Source organism: Numenius arquata, chromosome 13 (assembly GCF_964106895.1).
Source record: "Numenius arquata chromosome 13, bNumArq3.hap1.1, whole genome shotgun sequence".
Taxonomy (NCBI): Eukaryota; Metazoa; Chordata; class Aves; order Charadriiformes; family Scolopacidae; genus Numenius; species Numenius arquata.
In genome coordinates, this window is record NC_133588.1 from 6,934,537 (window position 1) to 6,959,915 (window position 25,379).

Here is a 25,379-nt window from a genome sequence, read left to right on the forward strand (position 1 = left end):
ATAGTTGGACTAATTCTGCTTGGACTAATTCTCCTGTGTCTTCATGAAAATTTTATTTTTTTTTTTTTTTTTACTTGGTTCACTTTCATAGCCTGGGAGAAAGATTTAATTTTAGAAGTTTCAGTTGACAAAGACATGCTGGTGCTAGATACGTATTTCAGATCCTTGTCATTGTACTCTATTTTTAAATTCGAGTGCCAGCCAACCTAAAGAGCACACCCTGGGTCTACATGGGGTGCTCTGCATCCGTGTGACAAAGCTGAATTCTTCCGAACCTTAGCACAAGGCCACCAAATTTACTGTTATATTTTGCCTATTTAATGAGGAGAAATGCTCTAGCAAGTTCTTTTCGTTATCACAGAACTAAATCTGGTCATAAAAACAATAATCCCCCTCCCTCCAGAGGTCTGCTCAGGCATTGGCAATTGTTAAGATGCTTGCCTATCAACAGCCACTCGAGAAAGAATTTTAAATGGTTTCGTGACGTCAAGGAGGCCCAAGAAAATAGAGTCTGGTGCCAAATTACCTCCATCATTGAAAGCACGCAGTAAGAAATAGATAACACAGAAATAAATCTTTTGTGCAGTAGCTATCTCATGATACGCTCTAGCGACTCCAATAAGCGAGGTTGTCGGGTGTAGGAATAGCTAAAGAAGATGAACTTCCAGACCCTCATTTTCTAATTTATGATTAATGAAAAGCCAACCTAATCTATCTGACATCCTGCTGTCTGGACAGAATGTCTGCGGGTAGCTTGGACCTTGCAGAGGGGATTGCCCTGACCAACTTACAGCCTACAAAAGTGAACAATTTAAGTATGATGGACAAAAAACTGTATCTCTTGAACGAAAAGATGGACAAACTGTTGCATTTCCAAGAAGATCTGACAGGCAAACTGCAGCGAGTTAACAAAGGCATTGATGATGTAGAAAAAGGCATTAACAAGCTAACAGTATCCCGAGCAGCTCCTGATGAGACAGATGCAATGAAAAAAGGCCCAAAGGTATCGGACAGTACTCACCAGACTGATGTCCAGAGCATGTGCTCAGAAGTGCTGAAATTGATGAAGGCTGCCCAGCTAGATGCCTCCAAGCATAAGGAGAAGCTGGCAAAGATAGAGAAAAGGGTTGATACACTGGATAAAGTTATTACGTTTGTGGGAGAAGTATTAAAAAATTCTAAAGTAGTGGATTTTATTCTCAAAGGCATTGTGCCCTGGAAGAAGGGGAGTCTGCTGGAAATCCTTGTTGAGGTTGGTTTTGTTTTACTACTCTTCATATTTTTCTTTATAACGTAGCAGGGCTTTAGGCTCTCCTGCTAATTTCTTGCATAAGGTATAGTTGAGGTTTTCCTTTCGGTATTGCTGTTACAGGTTACTGCTGTGAGCTTTGAATTGCAAGCCTCTTAAGGCAGAGACCAAGGCTCAAAACTTGCCTTGCAGTCTCGTGTCCCAGGTTCCCAAAGTGTGCCAGGTGATCCTGTAACAAGGATGAGGAGTAGATTGCTGCTGTAAAGGAAAATTGAGTGCTCCAAGATCAGCAACGTCATTCAAATTAGTGACTGAATTGAGGCCCCAGTGAAAAGTATGAGTAAGATACTGAAAGCCTTTTTTGTTGGAAGAAGCTTCTGTTTTCTTGGTTGATCACGAATTCTGAACACAACGCCAGTTGCTAAAACCTGTGCTGCCTTATGGTTGTATTACTGAGCAGATTTGATATGTCCTTAGATATTGAAGTTGTCTTTAGCTACATCTTTATGAGGAACCTGTGACTTCATCAACTCTATCAACACTCTTCAATCTTCAAAACAAATAATTCTTGTGTTTGCAAGTTCCTAGACATCAGCTCCTATGCATTTCTTAATTATTGAGGACAATGAGGGAGGAACAGGCGAGACCAGTACATAGTTGATCTGGGGTTTTGGAATTGATTACCCTTGGTTTTAAATGTTCAGGGTATTCTGGAATTTGGCATCTGGAATTAGTTTTAACTAATGGGAGTTTTCAGTTTTCGCTATGGCTTTTATCCTGCAGTGGAGAAGGGACGGAAAACTGCAAGAATTGGAACAGGTTTATTTGTTCTAAGAATCTCCAGATCCGCGGAGGTGTGATTACAGTAAGGAGAACTTAGCTCGAATTCAAATGTCCATTTGTATCTTAATCCAAATATTTTTCACAAAAACTGTAAAATACTTTGGTGGAAGGTACACCTAAACTTTAACAAGAACAGGATAATGCTAGATGGCAGCATACCTTTTCTGGCTTTCCGAATGCTCTCCTGGTCTCCCTTTTTAAGTGTCTGAGGCTGCCAAGTGACCTAGACGGTTAGGAGACAGAAGAATGTATAAAGAGTTTCCATTAGTGCTGAGAACAATAAATCGTACATTAGGTATCACTCTTAATTCTGATAGAGATGAAGCTTGTACTTGCTTGAAGTTCCAATTTCAGTTCTACAGATTTTTGGAGAAATGGAGAAGTTTGAGGGGTTTTGGTTAAAGCTGTGTTGTTACAAGTTACTGCCTGCAATCACTGCAAAATGCCTGGAGGCAGATACCGTCCGTGGGAGGCTTTACACCTCGAAATGAACCGGCAGCGCACAGTGTGTCAGTGGCCAGGTGAAGATGAGTATCAAGATGGTTAACTAATTTTGTTTCCAGATAGTCAGTTTCTAAGTGAAAAGAGCAGTGAGGAGGGAGGTAAATAAAGGGAGGTGATGTGAGGGATACTGGAGGAATGTTTCACGTGGACTTGTAGCATACTGTCGGGATTAGTTGTCAACTAGCCACTATGCACTGCCTCCTCATCGGTGTTTGCAAAAGAGGAGGCTGAAGGAGGTCAGAACTTCATCCAGGTTTTATGGATGGGTGGATAGAGATGAGTGACCAGGATGGGGTGGAGGTCTCTTTCCCAGACTCTAACCACTGCCTCAGTAGAACCAGCAACGTGTACCGGGCAAGCGGAGAGTTCTGTGACTAACTCCGGTTTTGCAGTTTCACCATCATTGTTCTCCTTTTTTGTTTCTGGTCGTGAAGTTTTTGAAACCGGAGCATAAGGTCAGTTTTAAGACCTTGAGATACGTTTATACTTTGATCACGGGCTGTTTAGCGATATTTGAACTAGGCTTGAATTAGTGAGGTAGCGTCTGTACGTGACCTAGCTGGGGTAATGTGGAGCAAAGCACGGGTGAATTTAAAAACAAATGAGCTTGCGCTGAGCCATGTGCTAACTTTGGTCTAGTTCTTGCAGCCTGTTGTGTGATCGTGGCATAGAGATGTCCAAAGAGCTCCGCAGCTGCGGGGGGGTTGCTCAAAAAAAGGAATTTGCTACCTGCTTGTTTCTGTTTTCCGGCTTTTGCTGTTTTGTAAGAGCCTGCTGCTTATCGTGGGGCTGGCTTAGTGCAAGGTTACCCAGTATGGGGATGGGAGCGGGGAGGTCATGTTTTCATGTCTGGGTGAAGCTGTTTGATGGCACGACAGCGTTCCAGGGATGCCATGGGAATACTTATGGAAGCAGTTTTGCAGGGTTGGAGTCAAATCAATAAAAGACTATGAATTGAGCTTCATAGGATCCAAACCTCTTAACTTCTTATTTAGAAAACAAACAGAAAAGCCCACCAGCATTAAACTGTCACTTATCCAAGGCTTTCTTTGCACGTAGGATTTTGCAAGAATAATGCTTCCCCTGGTCATTGTTGCAGGTTTGCTTAGAGCTGTAATAAAAATGGTAATGATTTTTTTTACTACTTTTACTCTATGGGTGTCTTGGTTTTTTGTGAAGTGGGAGGTCGGGGGGATGTGTTGTGGGATCTGTATGGTCGGAGCATGAAATCCTTAACCGCTTTTACTAACAAATGAAGCGGCTGATTTGCAGCAACCTTGTAATCAGAGTTATCTGCAGAAATATTTTACATGTTGCTTAATTGCTTGTACAAATAAGGATAGGAGGGTGCTCATCACTAGATTTTTAACTGTCAACCAAGAAATAAGTTATGCCTTTCCCTATTTTTGTGTAATGCTTTTTGCTGAATATTAGTTATTTAGTTTTAATGTGCTTTCAAATGTATTGCTGTGTGGAGTGTTTACTGGTGCTATTACAAAATATCTCTCCTCAGCCCTTTCTTAATTGGAGGAAGAAATTTGCTTAAAAATAAAAATCTGCTTCTAAAAGACAGTAAGTCTGGTTTTAACCATGCCAAAGGTGACGTGTGTAACATCAAGTACATACACAAAAGTTACCATAAAGCTAGAGGCTTTTTTTGGTATCATTTCTATCATAGCTCAAATCATGAATCATTAGATGCTGTGGGACAAATATATTAACAACATCTTCAGAGACATTGCTTATCTTTCAGTCACCAGCCAAAAAGCAACGGAAATACAGTATAATTTCTTTTTCTAATCTCTCTCTTATGTCGCACATGTCAAGTTTTCTAATAATATGAGTAAAGATGGCAGGAGGCAAAATCTTTGACAGTCAAAATTTTGGAAAGTGGTAAGCTAATGTATTATTCTGCGCCATCTTGTTTTAGAAGTATGCATCTTGTTTTATGCAGTATCCCCCATCTGCAAAAGCGGGGAGAGATTGGAAGAAGGGGATAAACACAGCAGTAACTAAAAATTCAGAAGATCAGAGGTGTTGGTGTCTTTTCACAGACTCTGAATACCTACACAGTTGGAGTAACCTGGTAGGAGATAAACACTCTTGGCCATTACTGTTATTTTTGTGTTCCCCTGTCATTTTTAGGCCAAAGATAAGCCTGAGGAGAGTGGTGCAAAACCTAAGCATGTGCTTAGTAACAGAGGAACCCAAACTGAAAGCAAGAAGCCTCTGGAAGGTATGTATCACTCCAGGCGTGCTACAAGCTTTGACTCCAGAATGTGCAGCAGACAAACTGGAAATTAATAGCCTGCTATTTCCCACTACCTGAATTACTCAAATGTAACTGAGTAACTTTGTCCACCAGTACTCAGAAAATAGTTGTTCTCGCTTCCTCCGCAAGATGATCTGCCCCCCTGGATCAAACCCCAAAACCTAAAAGCAGCACCTTTGGCTGCACAGGTTTTTTTGCTTTGGAACGACAGTGAGCTGAATTAAGAGAGCAGTACTTGTTCAGAGATACCACGAAGGTAGTGGCAATATCACGTAGGAAACCTAACAAAATTCTTTGTCCTTAACATATCTGAACCGCCCCTCTCTCCTCCCCCTCTCTGAAGAAGGAACATGTTGACATTGGGAATATCTTTTTTCATCAACAAGTTTCATTGCTGTGTCAGGGCTAGATTCCTATTTAGGATGGATCTGTCAGGGCATTGCCCTGTTGCATCCCTTATTAAATGCCTGTGGAGTTGCAACAGGGGTGAAGATGATGTTGAGCAGGCCCTGTCACGCTGTTGTCTTCACAAATAGTCAGTGAATCGCCTATGGGAGATCCCCTTTCTAGCTTCATTGTTTAGGAAGTGACAAAAATAAAGCAGGCGGTCACAATTCTGACTCAAAAGCTACCCAGGGTTGTGAACTAACTTTGACAGTTACCTGTGTGTGCTGAATCCTGAAGGAAGTTAACCAAGAAATTTCCACTGTTTAATATTCACAACCGTTGTCATGAGAAGGTGCTGAAGAACCTTCTTGTCCTTTGGTGGAAAATGCAAAAGGCACTGTCTCAAGCCCCGGAGTCCCTTGGAGTCTTAGTGGGTCTCTGCCCCTCTCATCAGGTAGAGGGAGTTTCAGGTCCTGGATGGGTCTGCAGTGCCTGAACTACCTGTGCCATTTGCCTGCAGAGTGATTTCGGATTTTAGATGCGGTGAGCTCGAGCCTTGCCATTTATTTGTTTGCCTTATGGAAATGCAAGTTCAATCTGTAACACGGCTGGAAAGCCAGCAGAGCAGTTAAACCTCTGATTAAACCACGAGCATTAATAAAGGCTGTCTCAAGGCTGCTGGTGTAAGGATTTAAAACCTTTGGGGGGGGCATTTCTTGCTACCTTTTCAGATGTATGTAACCGCATAGGTTATTTTCAGTGGTGGGTTACTTCATTCCCTCTCTGTTTTGCTGTCATTTTTGTCAAAGATAGTTTATTAATGGCTTATTTTATTCAGAGAAGAAAAGTGGGAAAAAGCTGGATGAAAACAAGGGAGCATGTGAGAAGGTGAACGCTTCCAGTGCTGTAGCCCACAAAGCTGACTCCAAACCCCAAGTTAAAGAGAGGACAGCGCAGCAACAAGCAGTAGAAGGTGCTGGCAAAACACACAGCTCTAAGAGCTGTCAACAGCAAAAGGACGTTGGTGTCAAAGCTTTGAATCAACACAATGGTCTTCCCTGCGTAAATCAAGATCATGTAGGCAACCAAAATGTTCCTGCTAAAGCACACGATACGGACAGAGCCCCGCGCCTGGATGAGTGCCACGGGCAGCTTGTTCACCAGAAACTCAGAGAGAATGAAAACAAAACTCCATCATCGAGTGCGGCGTCCCGGGAAGCTGTGCCCTCCACATCCCGGGCTATATCTGACATAGGGTGTGAAGTGACACGTACCAGGTAATGGCCTTGTTGGTGGCTTTCTGTGTGATCTGAAACCATTTCATGTGTTAGAAGGAAAAAAAGGAAAGCCAGGTCATTGAAGGAGGGAGCTCCTGCTGAGGCATGATCCAGGGGAAAAACAGTCCATGCTAGGATAGAAGTGGTGAGACCTTGCAAATGATTAAGGCTCAAAACTCAAAGCAGCAAGGGCTCTGTGTAAATTTCTGTGAAGGCAAGGAGTCAGAGGGCTAGATGTACTGGAGAATTTTTTTTTATATGATTGGGGCTTCTGTGTATTAGGGGTAGAAAGCTGACCGCCTTAGTATAGCTCAAGTATGCTGTTTCTGTAACTGTGGGGATGAAAGGAATTTGAGATATTTACTAGTGTACAACAAGACCAACTTGTTTTGTTTGCTGTCCTTGGTGGTTTTGTGGTGGTTTTTTATCCCTTGGTCACCTAAAGATATGGCCAGATCATTCACTTAGTAATCTCTGTTAGCCTAATCTTTTCCTTATAGAGGTGTTTTATATTATGTCTTTCATAATCAATTTCCTTTTGAATTATTTATTTAGGATTTTATTTTAATTCTATTTATTTAAATGAAAAAAAAACCACACAACAAACAACAACAAAAACCTACAACCAAAAAACCCAAACCAACCAAACCCCAACAGATGGAAGTTCTGTGGCAAATTTTAACTGCTCTGCCTTTTCTGTCTGAGCTGGTGGATATAAAGTTGTTTATGTACGTGTGTATGTATGGACGTGTTCAAGACCAGGCTGGATGGGGCTTTGAGCAGCCTGGTCTAGTGGAGGTGTCCCTGCCCATGGCAGGGGGGTTGGAACTCGATGATCTTTAAGGTCCCTTCGAACCCAAACCATTCTGTGATTCTATGATAGACACGCTCACACGTACATAGACGCACACACATATATATGTGTGTGTTACTTTGTGGAATTTCCCCATTGCTTGTGTGTACAAATTGGTGTCTGAAGCCCAGACAAGAACATGACACTACCTTTGTGTATGTGTACTTTCATTTGAAAACTTGTGTATGTTGTGAATATCGGGTGGACACTTAAATATTCCTGTGCAGTGGGTAAGTGTCTACTGGGATTACAGAAGTCTTAAAAAAAAAAAAAAAAAGTGAATGAAGAATAATTTACCAAAATAATGAAAGTTGTCCTGATATCAGTACATAGGCTTCATAAAGGAAGGGGCTCACTGTGAGGACTGGCACGCTGGGATTTTTATTTTCTAAGAGGCCGAGTGTAAGGATGTGGAGGAGAAAGTAGAAGCTTTCTCTACTGTGGCCTCTTTTCAAACATTCAGGAACAACTTTATGTGCAGCTTATAGACCTTGTTACCTCCAAACGGGTTGCTGTAACAACACTAAAACCAGAGGGACCTCCCTGTATTTTCCCTGTGGGTTTTAGGCTCTGGCTGGTGAGCCACAGGCTCTGTGCTTCAACAGCCGGAGCGGGTCCGTCCCCACTGCCCGCCGCAGCGCTGCCTCGGAGGCTCTGCCTGTGCTGTCCTTTGAGGATGGCTCAGGGTGTTCACGAAGCGGTGGAGGAACAGTTACCGTTACCCCTTGGAAGTCAGCGCTGGTTGATGGTGATGTGCCGGGCCGTGAACTTGGAGATAAGCAGCAGCTTCTGAAGCAGCTGGTTGGTTTGGGCAGGGGGGTGTCTGAGCCCCAAAGACTTTGGTTTTGGGGAGGAGGGAGGCTGATGGGTAACTGGAAGGCAGAACCTAGAGTAAAGCCCAGGGGAAGCTGCAGCCTTCCTGCACGGGGTACCTGCTATGCTTTTGTGTGTGAAGTCACATGAGGGTGGTAAATGCCTCTCTAAAACGAACGCAACTTTTAATGAAGTCTGTAAGCCCACGCAGAAGTGTCAAAAGAACATTGTGTTCTTCTGCTTGGAGAAATGCCCAAGAGTCCTGCCGAGTTCAGGCTTGTCTAGATAGCAGTGGAAGCGTTTGCTCGGAGCTGTGTTCAGCTGCTCTGATAGCTCGCTCTGGTGCAGCTGAGATTCATAGCACAACGCAAGGGTGTGAAAGGTGCTGAAAGTAAGAAACTTCAGACTCTTGTTATGCAAAAGCACAAACATTTCTTTTTATAATAAGGTTGCTCCACTGAAAGAGGCAATAACTTTTGTGAAAATGAGATACATTCTCTCCTAGACATCAGAAATGTTATTTACTTGCTGCTGTGTAAAACATACTTTACAACTTCACAAGTTTCAGTTCAGCCTCACTGAAATCAGACTGTGTGCTCGTGACAGTTGGAGCAATAACGATCCAAAATTATCACACAAATGTCTTTGGTGGATTTTAGAAGCATAGAGAATTGGTTTTAACCCATATTCTTTTTAGGCAACACAAGAGGAAAAAAGAATAATTAAACTTTTCCAGTAGCTGGAACGCCAAGGAATATAGTATTGATGGAGTGAGAGTTCATGAAAGTTACATTTTTAACAGAAAGCTGTGGAAAGAATGCTGTCCCATCAGAAAACACACAGATGTTTGAGTGCGCAACTCAGCCAGCTGGAAGAGGACTGGGATGGATGCAAACCTTCGGATTTGTAGAGCTGTATGAGCAGTCAGTCATTTAGATAATCGGCCTGTAATTTGTGAGGGCAATCACTGCACCCTCTCCGCCGAGATGATGGTATTTTATTAGACCAACTGTAATAGCTGCAAAAAGTAAGTTAGTTTTCAGATGTGGGATTGATACTTTGCAGTGTGAGACACTTTGTGTTCAGCAGAAGGCAGGCATATACACAGATGAGGACACAGAAAAAACATCAGCACACTTTTTGGTGCTCTTCCCTTAAGGTTGTGAGTATTTCCTAAGAGGATTGATATGGTTAGATTTCTTTAAAACTGTAAACATCTGTGGCTTCGGAAGCTTATAGATTCTTCTTCCCCCACAAAGTTACAAAAGCAAGGCTAGTCATCTGCATAAACTGTCAACTGTTTGCTCTGCAGGATATCCATCAATGTACATATGACTGAAATGAAAGAAAAGATTGAGATAACGAAGGAAGGAAACTTAAATCATCACAGAGGTAAAAGCCCCAAAGTAAAATCTGCATCTTCCACACCAGCAGAAGTGGAAGGAGTCGAACAGCTGCCTGACAAATTAAAACTTCAACAGAGTCCTAAAAACATCATCACTGAGCCGAATCCAGACGTGAAAGGGGACAATAAGCCAAATGAACTTGCACCTCAAACAGGGAAGCAACAGCCATTACTGAGCAAGCCCAAACCGGGGAAAAAGGCTGAAGAGAAATCAGAATTAAAATGCAAGCCCATAACCTCACAGAATACCTCTGCAAAGGAGCCTACAAAAGACCTGGGAGTAGAAGCAAAAACCCATCAAGAAACTGCAAAGGCAGAAGAATCCCTGAGGGATACCAATTCTGAGAGGGGAGAATCTGAGTCTGCATCTTCAGCGGGAAGTGAAAACGATGCCCATCAGTGTACGGGAACGGCACCGGAGAAGGATAAGTCACTGGAAGCTAGCAAAGAGCTTCCCTCACAGGATGAAATGATCATCGGTAAGTTATTCGCAGTTACTCTTGGAAATTTTTGCATTGAGATGTTTGTGCTACCTGTGTGTATTGTATACAATATACATCATAGAGATATGATATATACAATATATGCAATAATAATTGGAGCAGTGCTCAGTGGACCACCCGTCTCTTACAGTTCAAGAGCATTTACCTAAATGCCTTTGATGCCTTTGACTATGTAAATAACAAGTGAATTAGCATTTGTACAAATTCTTTTAATAGTAATTTTCCTTTTAAAGTGTGTTTGGGGGAAAAAAGTTCATTTTAAATAAAATTGGGTGAAGTATATGTGTGATCAGAAGTATGAGTAATTTTGAAAAATTCCATTTTCTTTAGATTAAGCATTTATTCCTTAAGAGAGTATGCAAACTGGTATGCGTTAGCAGCTATGGGCTGGAGGTCCAGAGAGCAGCAAAATATTGCAGGAAGAGTATCTTGCTGTGGTCTTTGTTGTGTTATTTACCATAGATCTCTTCTTGGTTGCTGTACGAACAGCTGATTAGATCGTTTCAGGGAGTAATCTCTCCCGGCAGCATAGATATGTGTATGTCCCAGAATGGACATACATGGGGAGATGTCCTGACCCGGATCTGGCTTTCTCAGCAGTGGCTGGAGATGGGTTGAATACATGTTAAATTGCAGCCCGAGCTATCTGGACATTAATTGTAAAATTGCTTTGAATAGGGGACACTAAAAGTGGGTTTATGGAAGCTTTACCTGAGAAAAAATTGGATATTAAGTGTTTAGCTTCCCAGGAGCTGATTAAACCTGATAGTTGTCACATTAATGTTTGCAGCTTTAACTTGGACATTGTCTGCAAAAGTCTCGCTGCCGGGAGAAACTTCCTGATTTTACCAGTAACTGTCATCATTTATCAGTGCTGTGTATTTGTGCTGGTCTTTCTGGCTGCCATATAACAATTAAAAGAGGATCAAGTGTAACTTCTTCAAATTTCCAGATATTTTTTTTCAGGTGACCTCTTCTGTTAACGCATAAACTAAGATGTTGATCTTCTGAAGGTGCCCAGGGGGTTTACTGTGTTTTTTTTAAAAAAAAAAACCAGGGTTGAGATTCGGGAGGTGGGATCCTACTCTCTGTTCTGGGCCTTTGTTCCTCATCTGTAAAACAGGGTTAGTAGTAAAAAAAGTCCCTCACTTGAAGTAAAAGAGAGATTTTGGATATTGTCAGCACCTCCCTTCTTAGGGCTAGCTGCAAATGCACTGGTTATTTTACTTGCATTCCACTCTAAAAATAGCGAAGGAATCGCATGCTTAGTGTTATCCAGATACTTCGGCGCTTGTCTGAATTCCAGCAGAAGGAAAAATGGTGGTGCGGTAGAGGAACGTGAGGCAAAGAGGAAAGATGGGGGAGAGGGCAGTGCACGTTATACCGAAGTTCTTCTGGTGTTTGAGTGTTTGCACGAGCAGCGTATCGGCAGCGGTGGGGGGGGGCTGGCTCGTGTGGGTCTTTGTGTTGGCCCCTGCCTGAGAAACTGGGTTCCTCCCTCGAGGAACAGCGGTGCTGAAGGTGGGGGAGCTCAGGAGCGTGGTTTTCAGCAAACACATCAAGGTGATGTGTGTGTGTCCCGTGGACTGAAGTCACTGGCGTGAGGCGGGTGAAACTGGGCGCAGTGATGTGCGCGGGAGCGTCTCAGTGACCAGCTTGTGTCCCGTTCAGATGACAGCCCTTCTCCACCGGCTCCTTTCGAACACCGCATAGTGAGTGTCAAGCAAACAGAGGTGACAACGTGCTACTCGGTGTGTCGTCACGAAGTGCTGGGGGGGTAAGTATCCCTGTCCCTAGTGCCGTACAGCTGGTGGTGGGTAAGGCAGGGAGAAATGCAGTTAGCTGGAGAGCTAGAGCTGTCCTCTTCAGAGGGTCCCGAGCCCACTGCAGCCAGAGTCAGCAGGTTCATCCTTGAGGCCTTTCGGGCTACCACAGTTCCTGGGCTCTTTATATCAACCTGATGTTGATTTTGGGGTGTGTGGTGGGAATGTCCCTTAGATGACTAGTTTCTGCCCCTAGTACCATTTTCAGATGCCAGACTGTGATCTTGGATGACTTTTTTTTTTTTTTTTGCATTTGTTACAATAATCCTGGCCACAGCTGGTGTCATGAGCAAAACCTGTAGCCTTCAGGCAGACAGATCAGAGCATTTGAAGTCAGCGAAGCCCGTTAGGTCAGGCAGCTTCCAAAATCCCTTTTCCGTGCTGAACTGCACGTTAAGGAAAACCAAGGGAGAAGTTATAATTATTTTGACCTTATGTTTAGTTTTCACTCGTAGGAAGTCTGCAGCTGCTTCAGCCTTTGTATTCTTGTATCCTTACTTGTCTGACAAGGTTTGATTTACAGGTTGATCCAAGTACAAATATGGCTTAATAAGTATAAGCCGAATGATGCAATAGCAGAGAAGACGGTGTTTAGAAATCATCCCGAGGGACATTAACGTATCTGGGTGACATGGGGGAGAATTTACAACATGCAGGCAATGCGGTCTGTGGAGTGGCTACAGTTACTGGTCTTATAGTCATTTAAAAAGTTATGAGATCAGGACAGAAATATCCTTGTTAATATACCCAGTAACGCATCACTGAAGGACAGCAAGCGGGTACAGTTACAGAACCGAAAAAGAATACCATCAGGTCATCATGCCGCAGTGAAATGTAGTAATACAACGGGGGCATAATATTTTAATGTAAGCATTGAACAACTGGCAGGAAAGATAAAACTAATCCTTCGTAAGCTGAGAGAACGAGGAGATTCATGCTGCTGGGCACCTGATTCTGTTCACTTTGTACTGTGCTATTTTTAATCAACGATAAGAATAGTTGTATGAAAAGTTTCTGCGGTGAGCTGTGTTAAGCTGGTTTCCCATCTTCTGTTTGGTATCAACAGGGGGCGTTTTGGGCAAGTTCACAAGTGCACGGAAATATCGACTGGCCTCAACCTGGCAGCCAAAATCATAAAAGTGAAAGGAGCAAAGGAGAGGGTAAGTATGTTGCTGTGAACCCGAGTGAGCACACACTAAAGCCGGCCTCATTGCAAGCACCTTAACACCACTTCCCCGAATCAGCCCCTAAGAGGCAATTTGTCGTTGCGTACTATCAAATACTGTAAAATCTTTATATGGCTGTTTGTCATCTCCCCTCTTTGTGATTAAGCCTTCTGTCCGCAAGAGACCTGTGGAATAACTGTTATTGGGCTTTACAGATAATTTTATTTGAATATATTGGAATTTAAGGAGCATATTTTGCTCATTTTTTGTTACTGTTATTTTTTTCAGGAAGAAGTAAAAAATGAAATTAACATCATGAACCAATTAAATCATGTTAATCTCATCCAGCTTTATGATGCATTTGAAGCCAAAAATAATGTCACTTTGATCATGGAATAGTAAGTTGAAATGATCTCGGGAATTGTCAGATGTTTGGGTTTTCTCAGGTCACTAAATGTAACAGGGAATGATAATTCCGAGGTGTGAAGAAGACTTGAGTAGTTTCCCAGCCTGAAAGAGACTTGATTTCAATTTCAGAACTAAAAAAAAAAACATAGAATGTTTTAAAGGCAATTTCTTCAGGTTAAAAATCATGTATTTGGCAAGGTTACAGCTTAAACAAATTATAAGAAAGGCAGCTGTCTTCAAGAGCATGAAACAAATTACAAGATTGTTCGTGAACACATCTTCACTATGAATCATTTTTCATTTAGGTTTAACTTACGGGCTCCAACATTGTCTCCAGCTGCCAAATTACATAAAAGTATTGTGGGTAAATAAAATGTCATATTAGGGAGAGAGTGAAAGTGAGAGACCCAGACAAGAGGAGGAGAGAGGTGTTTTAAGTAGAATTAGAAAAGACATGGGGAAGGTAGGAAAGTGATTAATTATATGCATGGTCTGCCTCCTTTGAATAATTTTAAGATTAATAAAAATGCCTCCCCATTTGAAGCTAAATAAGAATTTGGATCTATATTAAATACAGAATTCATAAAAGGGAGATTTCATGATGTACATGACTTTACATCTGCCTTTTCTGTGTAGTGGCATATTGCTTTACAAAAACCTGAAGTTTTATAACCTAAAAACTGAGTTTCTGCTACAGAACTGAAGGAAAAAACAACACAAAAGGAAATATAAATATGACATTTAAAATGTGTATATTGAAATTAATACCTGAAGTTTTTACCTTGCAGAAACTTGTCAGAGCTATATGTCTGATGTCATTTTCTCTTAATTTTTGTGCATAATTAAATTCAGTTGTCAGCTTATGTAAAATAGCTTTCCGTTTGAGAAACTTCATTTAGTAAATTTTATAGGTTGAAGACTTATTTTCTCTAGACTAATAAGATTAGCAAATAATAGATACTTTGGTACTCCCTGTAGGTTCTCCAGGTCCCCATTGGATCACCAGGTCGTGTGGGTTTGGTTTGACATATATCTCCCCCAAATGTTAGTGATAACTTCTCCAGATTGGAATTTAGATTGAAACTTAATTTCACACTCAGAAATAAGTCTCCTGAAGTCATTGAGTCTACTGATACGCTTTATATTGGATGCATTGTTAGGATCCTTGCTAAATTAGAGAGCCTAAGTTTTCCAACTTGGAAATAAATTGAGCTAATGAGGAATTTTAGGGTTTTTAACACTTTTCTATGTCAAAATTTTAGTCTTGATGGTGGTGAATTATTTGACCGGATCACAGATGAAAACTACAATCTAACTGAGTTGGATGCAATCCTGTTTACCAAACAGATTTGTGAAGGAGTTCACTTCTTGCACCAGCATTATATTCTGCATTTAGATCTGAAGGTCAGTAGCTCATACTCTCCGCTCTTTGGCGATGCTGTGGTTTGAACCACCACAGAGTCTCTCGTTACAAGAGTCACGTCTCATTTCGTGGACTTGCGTCACAAAGGAATAGACTTACTTAATTCAATAGCCACAATGAATGGAGCTCTAGAGATTCATTATTTTTTGTTCAATGTCTGTTTGGTAGCTTGCTTAGAATCGTGAAATGGACAGGGTTCTGTGCTTTTGCCTCTCTTAAATCAGAAGCTTTTCGTTCTGTGTGGAATTAAACAATGCCCTTTTGTCATTAATAGAAAAACACACCCAAACTCCTCTTTGGCTAGGAATGCCTGCGGTCTCCCCTCCGCAGCCTCCTACCCCCCCTTGTAGCTGTGTTCAAATACCTATTCAATCCTCTTCCTATTGTTTGTGCTTTTTTCTGCCTGGAACTGAACTGCAGTGAAATGACAGTGTTTTCCTAATGGCCCCTTAATAACTGATCTTTTTCAAAAGAAAAACTGGGGTTTTTGTTCTGCTTGTTTATACGGTGCCTTACACAAATGATGTTAGACCCTGTTGGCCTGTAGACAGTTCTGCATTTATAATAAATTTGGACATCATCGTCCCCCCTGTCTCCACCTTGAAAAATATCCTCATTGAAAAAAAACAAGTTTTTGCCTTTGTGGGCAAACCAAAGGATGCATTTGACATATTTCTTGTGGCTTTTTATGGAGTTACTTTTATATTTAAGGAGTGAATCCAGTGGGTGAGCCTCAACCGTCAGACTGACTCTACTGTTTTACACGAGGGGGCCTTTTGATTTCAAAATCTATCGTCATCTATGGTGAAATACAGGAATATTGTTATATAGGAATAAAAGTTAGACTTCTTTATGGGAGGTCCAAAACCAAACCTTTCACTAACACAGTATGCCAGAATCCTCCTCTCCCATGACAGGAATAGAAGAAAAAAATATTATAATAAAAATTATGATTAAAATCTCTGATTGTTACATTCTTTTGCTGGATCTCTCTGTCAAACAGTCGTACGTTTAACTCAAAATACCCTCTTCTCTCTTTGTAGCCTGAAAACATACTATGTGTAAACCACACAGGAAACCAGATTAAAATTATTGATTTTGGATTAGCAAGGAGGTAAGAAAGTTCAGTTATGAATTTATTTTAAAAAAATAAAACCAAAACAAACCCCAAACCTTCTGACGTATTATTGGTAGGTCTTGGGGTTTTTTAATGTATTTTGATGGCTCGAAAGTAATTCTGCTATGTGAATGAGCTAAGCAGTGTGCTGCTGCAAGCATGCGTTTTCTGCTCTGTGCATTAATTATCTAATTACATTTTCCAAATAACATTTCTGTTGGATAAAGCTATACTGCTGTTCTAATTATCTCAAAATTATTCCCCATGTAGAGCTTTTGCTCTAGGGACTCTATGGAGGCTCTCAGAGACTTCTTGACTGCTGGGTTTTATTGTGCAGGTTCAAATTGTGGCAATTATCTGCTAAACTCTACATAGATTGAAGGCAGGGAGAGGAAACAAAACATGTTTGAGCCATCCCATATGTAACAGGAAACACTCGGAAAAATATGGACTTTTCTCCATTCTTTTACATTGCTGGCATGAGTTTGTTAAAGGAAAGCTGTGGGAGCATGAGTCAATTCCCCTACAATCAAAAGGAACATCTCCTGTTAACGGGAGTCCAGTAAACAGTACAAAACCGACACTTCTCTATTTCTTTTCTAAACCCTTTGAGGCTTTTTTAAAGTCAAAGTCTGGTACATTGATGCATATATGTACCTACATGTGTGTATGTATCTGTCCAAGGACTTTTTTGTTTTAGAAGTATTTTATGAAAACAGAAACGGTTACATTGAGGTTTGTGGGGGTTTTTGGGGTTGTTTGGGGTTTTTTTTAGTTTGTTGGGGTTTTTTTTTGTTGTTTTGTTTTTTGTTTGTTTTTTTTTTAATTGGGAAGGTAAAGAAGCAATCTTCCACTAAAGCAGCTTTGAAAACAAGATATTCCAGGAAATAGAGAAAAAGCAATGCTCTAACGGTTTGTTCTGTCTGTACACAGATGTAACTCCAGCTGCCATCAGTGACTATTACTAGTTCAGTTTCATAATCTGTCCCTTTTAAGCGATGAACCAGAATAATTTTCTCCCTATATGGATCACTTTAACTTGTTACAAGCCCAAATAATCGTCTTGAGAGTCCCACCTTAGCTCCTATCTGTTATACAGACCTTTGCCCCGAGCTGTAGCTGGGTACATCCCACTAAGCAAATGCTCTCCAAACCTGTTTTAATGGAAGCTGCTTTATCTGTTGGATGTTGGATAACATCTGCTGGAAAGCACCCTGTGGAGCCTGGCAGAGAGGAAAGCTGCTATCGCTCTCTGGGGGAGGCCTTTGCAGGTTTTATTGCCCTTGGTCTTCCTTCTGGTTTTGCTGCAGGAAAGGCACGGCTGATGGTGTATTCACCTTAAGTCCCAGAAAAATTCACCGATTGGTTGGTTTAAAAACCTTAATCCTGTCCTGATTGCCTGGGTGAGCCTGCTACGCTCACTCTGCCATGCTCGCATGGCAAAAAGCCATACCTTGATTTTTACAAACGTGAGTTGTGTTCCCCAGCCTGCTCTCAGCGATGATTTCTCTCTCTTTCCCGTCAAGGTACAAACCTCGTGAGAAACTGAAGGTTAATTTTGGAACTCCGGAGTTCTTGGCTCCTGAAGTGGTGAACTACGACTTTGTTTCCTTCCCAACAGACATGTGGAGTGTAGGCGTCATCACGTATATGTTGTGAGTAACCCTGTGAGGGGTCGTGGCGGTGGCACCACCGGCTCTGCAGGAGCACACCAGTGGAGGGTATCTGCAGAGCTGGAATGCAGCAACCGCTGAGCCCATCTGCCCGTGACTCCTCCTAATTCATTCTGTTAAAAAACCCAGCCTTTAATGCAAAGGCAGCTCGCTGTGTGTACAGAGTCTCTAAAAAAACAATCAGTCCTTTTGATAAATATGTAAATGTTCTTTCTTGCCACCTTATTTAGCAAGGTAAAATGGGTCAGGTCTTTTTTTGTTTACTTGGAAAAGTTGCCCAAAGCAGGTCAGAATTTTCATTTTGATTGCGTTCTTGAGGACTTGAATTAATTTTTGAATTTGCAGTCTGATCATTTTAGTAGCTTGGACTTGGCGTGTGTCTGCACAGAGGAGTTAATGTTGGGTGTTAGGCCACAGGTCTACAAAATGTCATGTCACAAATGGGGCTCAAACTTTTCTCTGATATCTGGATGGTGACCATGGATGGCTTGTCTGTCCAAAATCTCTGCCTTCTGGTGAGCTGACTTTGCATCCCAGAATCTTTCACAGATGCTTTCTGTGAACTGGATACATTTCTGGTTTAAATTTGTATGTTAGCCAAAACCCAACTGAATGAAGTAATAAACGACTGAAGCAATAAATCTGGGCTTAGAGACTAATTGAAAAAAGTATGCCATTGTTCAGAATTCAGTTTAATTCAAGCCAAATATGGATACGGCCTTGATTTAGGAAAGCTCTTGAGTCCCCCTAGCTTTCCTAGCTGGGAAAGCACTGAAGTATGTACCTGCATCCCGGCGGAATTGGTTTCCTTAGGGATCTATTAACAGTAAATTAGCTGAGTGAACTGCTAGAGAGTAACACTAACATTACAAGGCTTCATTGCTCCACACTCTTGGCTTAGTTTGGCAGGGATTGAAAAGTGGGACCACCCACAGCTGAGAGTCTTTCCTCTTCGTAAGCTAACAATGATTATAAAGCAGAGCATTCATAGAAGGAAAAATGCATCTTGCCTGTAACAAATACTCATCTCCCTCCCATTCTTTCTTTTTTTAAGGCTCAGTGGCCTGTCCCCATTCCTGGGAGAAACAGATGCAGAGACAATGAATTATGTAGTCAATTGCAACTGGGATTTTGATGCAGAAGCATTTGAACAGCTATCGGAGGAAGCTAAAGACTTCATTTCCAGATTACTCGTGAAAGAGAAAAGGTATGTCTTTGTTTGATTGTGAGGACAGTAGCACCTAATAACACTAAGTTTCTCCTAGCCAACTGTTTGGATTACAGCCAACAATGAGAACTTACTACGTGACATTTTTGCATGCTGTATCTGTGCTTGCTGGGCAGTTCCTCAGCGATTCAAAAGGCCCTATTTAAAAGGAAAATGGCTGTGTACCTTGCCTGAAGGAAGTTGGTTTTCATGGTAACATCAATATAGGCAGAACAGAGGAAATCTGGGAGGATTTGCTGTCTTCAGTGTTCCTTCTCTGAGCAAAAGCGGTTTCTGTTGTTACTTTGGATTCTCACAAGCCCTGATACAAATTGCAAAAACATCTCTTGAATGCCATGGAGGATAAATGGAAGCTGCAGCTGTGAAAATGTGCATTGTTCTCTTCGAAAGTGGTCTACATGCATTTGGTAGATATTAAGGAGCATTTGGGACTGAACTCTGCATGTGGCTTCTCAGTCTTGGCTCCACTGAAATAAGTGACTGCACGTAGGAAACGAGGAGAGAACGAGGATGATGTTGATGTCAGACCATGGCTATGGGGTTGGGTAAGAGAGTAGAGAAATTTTTCTCTTGCTGAGCAGTGATACAAAACTAATCAAAACAGGAAATGATGCATGCGGTAAAACAGATCGTGTGGTCAAGGGGAATTCAAAGGAGCGCTTAGAATATTAACAACTTCCACATCACTACCAAAATCAGACAAATCGGTTCTAGTAATAATTACATTTTGAACAACAAGTCTCATGAAATAATAAACTGAGTTTTAGCATATTGCCAGCAGGAGACAGCAAAGGGGCTTTTTCTCAGACTGTGATGATGATTTGCTGTGAGACTGTAAACTTTGCTTTGGAGTCTTCCATTTTTCTGTGCAATGGGAATAGATATTCCAGAGGGAAACTATGCAAAGTCTGGTTAGCAGCTGTGAATGAAAAGACTGCAAGAGAAGAGTATTGCCAGTGAGATGCGAAGAGCAATGATTAATTGGCCCACTTGTTCACACGGTATATGGGGCAGCCTCCGGTGTCCTACAGAGTAGGGGCCTTTGCCATGCTGGGACAGCAGGTCTGGCCTTGGGCAAGATCTGTACCTGCCTCCCCTGAAGAACTGAAACTAGGTGTGAGCGGGCAGGAGCCTTCTTTTCATCATCTTCCCATTGACAGCTCAGGCAAAGCTCAGGAGTTAGGCATAGCTTTTGTTTTGGAAAAAATGGCAAATTAAACTTTTTTCTCAACACCTCTCCCCCAAGATTTCCTCTATTGCCATATAATTCTCAAAGTTTTTTTGATAGACCTTCACACGTGGGCCCATTGTTGAACGCCAGGATATAACGCGTGCTTAGCTTGGTCCAAGTTTAGGGTGAATAGACAATTGTGCTTTTTAAAGATGAGGCACGGGACAAGCCTGCGCTATCAGGACAGGCAGATAACACCACAAATATTATTGTTCTATATGCACTGATTCTCTTAGAGTTCTGCATTCGCATAACAAAATGCTATATAAACTGATGAACCTGTACAGCTGCTGCTTCAAAGAAAAAAAACACACCCCAACCCAAACCCTAAAAAGGCAAAATACAGTATTTAATCACAGCTTTATCAACCCACTGCAGACCCACCAGCAGCTTTTCACACCACTCACCTTTTATGCTGGAGAGGTGCAGTATGGCATTAGGATCCCGTGCACCAGGATGAACTCTCTCAGGAGGCATCTCCACACACTTGTGTTTGTTGATTTAAAGCAGCTGTTTGTTCGTTTAAAGCAGTTTCTTTATCGATAATATTGAGGAGTACAGGGCACAGAAAATGGCAATGGGGGTAGCTGGATTTACATGAAAGATTTCCTCTCCCGCAGCTGCCGGATGAGTGCAACGCAGTGTCTGAAGCACGAGTGGTTAAATAATCTGCCTGCCAAAGCCAAGAAGTTCAAGCTTCGTCTGAGGTCCCAGTTGTTGCTGCAGAGTTACCTGGCTCACAGAAAATGGAAGGTAAATACATAAAGCCTGGCAAATCTACATCCAGAGGGAAAAATCGGCTCAACAAAGGCAGAGCCATTCCCTCCTCTTCTGTATGATGGCTCACTTTTGTCCGCAGGCTTCTTTCTTGTAAATATGAGTTTGGGAAGCCTATTTTCAATTGTAAATTAAGGTTTTTCTCCTGCAGAATGATACTGATTCTGTTTTTAGCAAGTTTGGTTTCAATTTTTACTCCTCCTCATTGGTGTTTAGAAGTTTTACACTTTTTTTTTCCTCTTTACAAGTTCAGAGACTTCAGGTGCTACTTAGCTGATATTAAATGTTCTTTCTCTTCATATTGGAGAGACCTTTTTCCATTGACAGCAGTTGCGTTGTTCCGTTGTCGCTATGGAGTAGGGTTACAACATAAGGCAGTTTTGTGCCTCCTGTTGCAGGGAGGAGGAGTCTGGGAGAAAGAAAAAAATTATGCTCAACCCCAGCCAGAGAGCCCTTCAGGACCTTTCTCATAACCCCATCCTCCTTCAGAACTAAATATTGTATGAAAAAAGTGATAGATATGACTTTCTATTGAAGCCTGTATTGGATTGTAGATAATTGATCCTGGAAGGTGAACGCAGTGATCTTGTGACAAATAAGCTTGTGGAAATGTGAGGAAAACTCAGTGAGGACCATTTCCTTTTCTTTTGTCCCTGGAGAGCTGTAATTCTTTGCCAAGGAGTTAAACCAGGGCTTGTATTTTTTTCCACTCCTGCGCTCCAGCTGTTCGGTCAGACTTCTGCACTCGCATTGTGAAAAATACGTAATCTAAAGAAGCGTCACTATACGATTCACAATAGTGCTGCAGAAGTTGACGGTACCAGCAGCCTGTTCTGCAACAATTGGAACAGATTTGTGTTGGTTCCCCAACACAAAGCTGTTCTGTGCTGCAGGCCGCACAAGGTGTGGGTCACTGGGAGGTAACCGGATTTACCACGAAGAAAAACCCACGTCAGCCTCAGAGAAGGTCCTTTACCGCAGTTGCACTCACGCTTGGACTGCTCTGTTTTGTTCACAGAAACATTTTTATGTGGTGGCTGCTGCTAACAGGCTGAAGAGATTTCAGAGTACGTCTGTCAAGCTGGCATAAGCTTGTATGAAGCATCGACCACTCTTGGAGATGGACATGAAGCCATGGGACTCAGTATCTTCAATAATTTTCTACCCCTTTGTTTTATAACATCAGGTTTTGGGTCTATCCTCCTCAAATATTATGTGTGTGAGTGCTAAGGTTCCGGAAGTGCCTCAAGGCAGAGGCACTGGAATAATTTCTAAAAGCAGAAGCTACCTTGTTTGTTTTTACAAGCTTTCAGTCGTTGTACATAGTGATGGAAAGACGTGGCTGTTATTGGGGCTGATTTCTCGCTGAAGGCCTTGATTCTGCCGAGTATGGTTGGTGTGTTTACACCAGAAAACATCCTATCAGTTTTCTGGTTTCTCACACTAAGGATGGGATCTCTGAAGACTTTCTTCATGACTGCACGTCATCAGTTTCAGAGCACTGCCACAACAGTGGCACAACTTGGGTATTTGTTACTTAAAACAAAAGATATCGGCTATCCTTTTCTTCTATATTTTTTCCAAAAAGATTAATTTTTTTCCTCCCAACATGATGATGATTCAGTGCAACTACTCAGAGTGGAATGGTTTTGGCTTGTTGGCTTTTTTATTCTACTCCCTCCTTTAAAAAAGTCACTGCATTGCATAGTTAGGAAATAGGAGGAATCCTGATTTGAAGCAACTTAAGTCTATCGGTCCATTGCTGCTTTTTCTTATGGTAAGTTGGATTTAGCTGAATTGATTGAACTTCTGGAAGGAAACAGGTGAAAGTGCCACAAATGAAAATTGCCTAATGACCGTTGGGCCTATGCAAAAAGATTTCACGTGGTCCAGAAAGAATAGGCTTCCAGACATCATTTTGTATGTATTTAAAATTTGTAAGCGCTTCTCATTGACTGTGATTGTCCCCCTTAATTTTTTAAGTTTTAGTTTGAGGATTTTTTTCTCCTCTCTGACAATTTTAATGAAGTCTGAGAAGTTGATAGGTGTGATATGCAAACTAGGTTTTATCGCTGTTCAGTGGCAGGGAAATGGTGCATTGCCAGACTCTCACTATAGCTCCAGGAGGATGTTGAAGCCCTTTTTTTCTCCACTTTGCTCTTGAACGTTAAATGTTTTCTTCACGATACTAACTTATTTTGGATTTTAAACTTTTTCCTGATGTATAAAGAGTTGGAGCCACTTACAGTCTCTCAGCTAAAAGTATTAACTTTATTTATTAAACCTGTGATTTCCTTCATTCCTGTTCTAGATTCTGCAAATCAGTGTGAGTTGGATGAGCTCTGAGGAAAAACAGAAAGTAATAGCACTAAAACTGGCTTTCCAGCAAAGGCATCAAACCACTGTAAAGCTCCCTGTAATTTTAGAGACTTTCATGTCCTTTGAATTAGCAAAAGTGTTGATTGCTAATAAAGAGGTTTGTAAAACTGGCTTACCCTGGTCTAGTTATCTTTTCCACTGTAGTGTTTCTCACTTCGCGTAGTCCTGAATTCTGGACTTCTACAGCACTTCCAGAATTGAGACAGAGCATTATTAAAATCAAGTGAAATAATCTTGACAATGTATCACCTTCTGTGAAGGCCCACTTTTGTTCGTGTGTTCCTTCCACAGTGGTTCTGCATGCTAAATGTGATTATATTAATTGGTCTGTATATTTCTGAATTAATACTAATAAATTCCATTAAAGTGGAAGAACGAGTCTATTCCTCAATTTTTTGTTTAAATCATTCCACCAAACCTGAAAGCATCTCCGAGTAGGTCTCAACAGAATGCTAATGTAGGAGGTGGGATTCTCTCCCATCCTGAGGATCCTCTGCTACCTATTGGATCAGACTTTAAATGGCAGACATTTTCTTAAGAGCTCTTACTCAATGTGGGATAATTGTCCAGTATTTTCTTGCACATCAGGCGTTTGTTTGGAGTCCATTCCCAGATGGACTCTGTTACTGTTACATTTCAGAACTCGCATCTGGAATGAAATTAGCTCTTGCTAATTAAAGTTAAGTTGGCTTCAAGTGATTTCCTCTTTTTTTTATGCATTGGGAGAAGTGGTGAAAGGAAAATGGCTGGTAAGTTTTAATTTTCCAGTTACTGTGTGCTGCTTCCTCTGTTTTTTTTGAGAGGGTAACATTCGGATGCTCTCTGCTGTCTTGTGGTGGTGTAACCCCAGCCGGCAGCCAGAACCACGCAGCCACTGGCTCACACCCCCCAGTTGCGATAGGGGAAGAAGAGTAAAAGTGAGAAAACTCCTGGGTTGAGATAAAGACAGTTAATAAGTAAAGCAAAACCCACGCAAGCAAAACCCACGCAAGCAAAACAAAACAAGGAATTCACTCACTGCTTCCCGCGGGCAGGCAGGTGTTCAGCCATCTCCAGGAAAGCCAGGCTCCATCACACATAACAGTTGCTTGGGAAGACAAACGCCAACACTCCAAATGTCCCCCCTTCCTGCTTCCTCCAGCTTTATGTACTGACCATGATATCACATGGTATGGACTACCCCTAGACTAAGCTGTCCCAGTTGTGTCCCCTCCCAACTCCTTGTGTCCCCTGCTGGGGCGGTGTGGCCCTGAGATAGGGCAGAAAAGGCCTTGAGAGCTAAGCAACAACTGAAGCCACCAGTGCGCTATCATCGCTCTTTAACATCCCAAATCCAAAACGGAGCCTAACACCAGCTGCTAGTAAGAAAGTTAACTCCATCCCAGCCAAAACCACGACACCGGAATATATTTCCTCTCCGTTTTCTACAAAAAGAAGGTGTACCTGGCCACCAGGATTAGTATTTCTTTCCTAATAGAAAGCAATCCCTTTAGATTTGGCAGCCATCACGTGGTTCTGCAGTACAGCGAAACCCACCCCGGCAGCCTCACGGGATGCTTCACCATGTCCGGTGCGTTTTGCTTTGGGGTCTACAAAAAAGCTAAAAGGACAAAGCACAGGTGACCAGTCGCTGGACCAGTAAGGAAATATTACAAAAAGAACTGGCCCCATACACCGATACCTAAAGCAGATAATGGGATCAACTGTCGTAATCCTGGTGCAATCAGTGTCACCCAGGTGAGCACAGGGGTGTTCAGCAAGCCATTGAAATACGGTTGAGAAGCTCACATGGGAGCAGTGTTTCAAATCTAAATGCTCAGAGATGAGAGAATTCATCTTGCTTCATACGCATGCTTGAGGTTTTCTAGGCTGTTCTGAAACAAGGGTTTATGAAAGTTAACTTCTCTTTGCACACCCCAGGCAGAAAACGTGCAAGAGAAATGGGCAGAAGACTAAATGGGTTTTATTATTACAGTTACACCAGCCCTGTACTGCAAAAACTTGCCATTTTTCCTAAAAAAAAAAAAAAAAAAAAAAAAAAAATAGTT

The 25,379-nt window shown here is 41.8% G+C and overlaps 1 protein-coding gene across 2 annotated transcripts; it reads left to right on the forward strand.

Moving 5' to 3' along the window:
- Nucleotides 1-598: 598 nt before the first annotated feature.
- Nucleotides 599-23,710, forward strand: MYLK3 (myosin light chain kinase 3). 2 transcript variants are annotated; one of them, XM_074158135.1, is made up of 14 exons: nt 740-1,252; nt 3,656-3,721; nt 4,742-4,832; nt 6,094-6,532; nt 9,511-10,082; nt 11,778-11,883; nt 12,996-13,089; nt 13,384-13,493; nt 14,766-14,907; nt 15,970-16,040; nt 17,570-17,698; nt 18,771-18,923; nt 20,796-20,928; nt 21,971-23,710. In XM_074158135.1, exons 1-14 carry the CDS (start codon nt 740-742, stop codon nt 22,040-22,042), a joined length of 2,691 nt encoding a protein of 896 aa, XP_074014236.1. In that variant the 3' UTR covers nt 22,043-23,710. The 2 variants fall into 2 exon arrangements, with proteins under 2 accessions (XP_074014238.1, XP_074014236.1); XM_074158137.1 differs by lacking the exon at nt 3,656-3,721 and having other exon boundaries at nt 599-1,252.
- The last annotated feature ends 1,669 nt before the right edge of the window (nt 23,711-25,379 follow it).

Coding starts and splice junctions, on each gene's coding strand:
- MYLK3 (XM_074158135.1), top strand. CDS start 740: ATGTCTGCGGGTAGCTTGGACCTTGCAGAGGGGATTGCCCTGACCAAC. Junction 6,533..9,510: donor TGTGAAGTGACACGTACCAG/GTAATGGCCTTG, acceptor TTTGCTCTGCAG/GATATCCATCAATGTACATA. Junction 20,929..21,970: donor TGGCTCACAGAAAATGGAAG/GTAAATACATAA, acceptor TTTTGTTCACAG/AAACATTTTTATGTGGTGGC.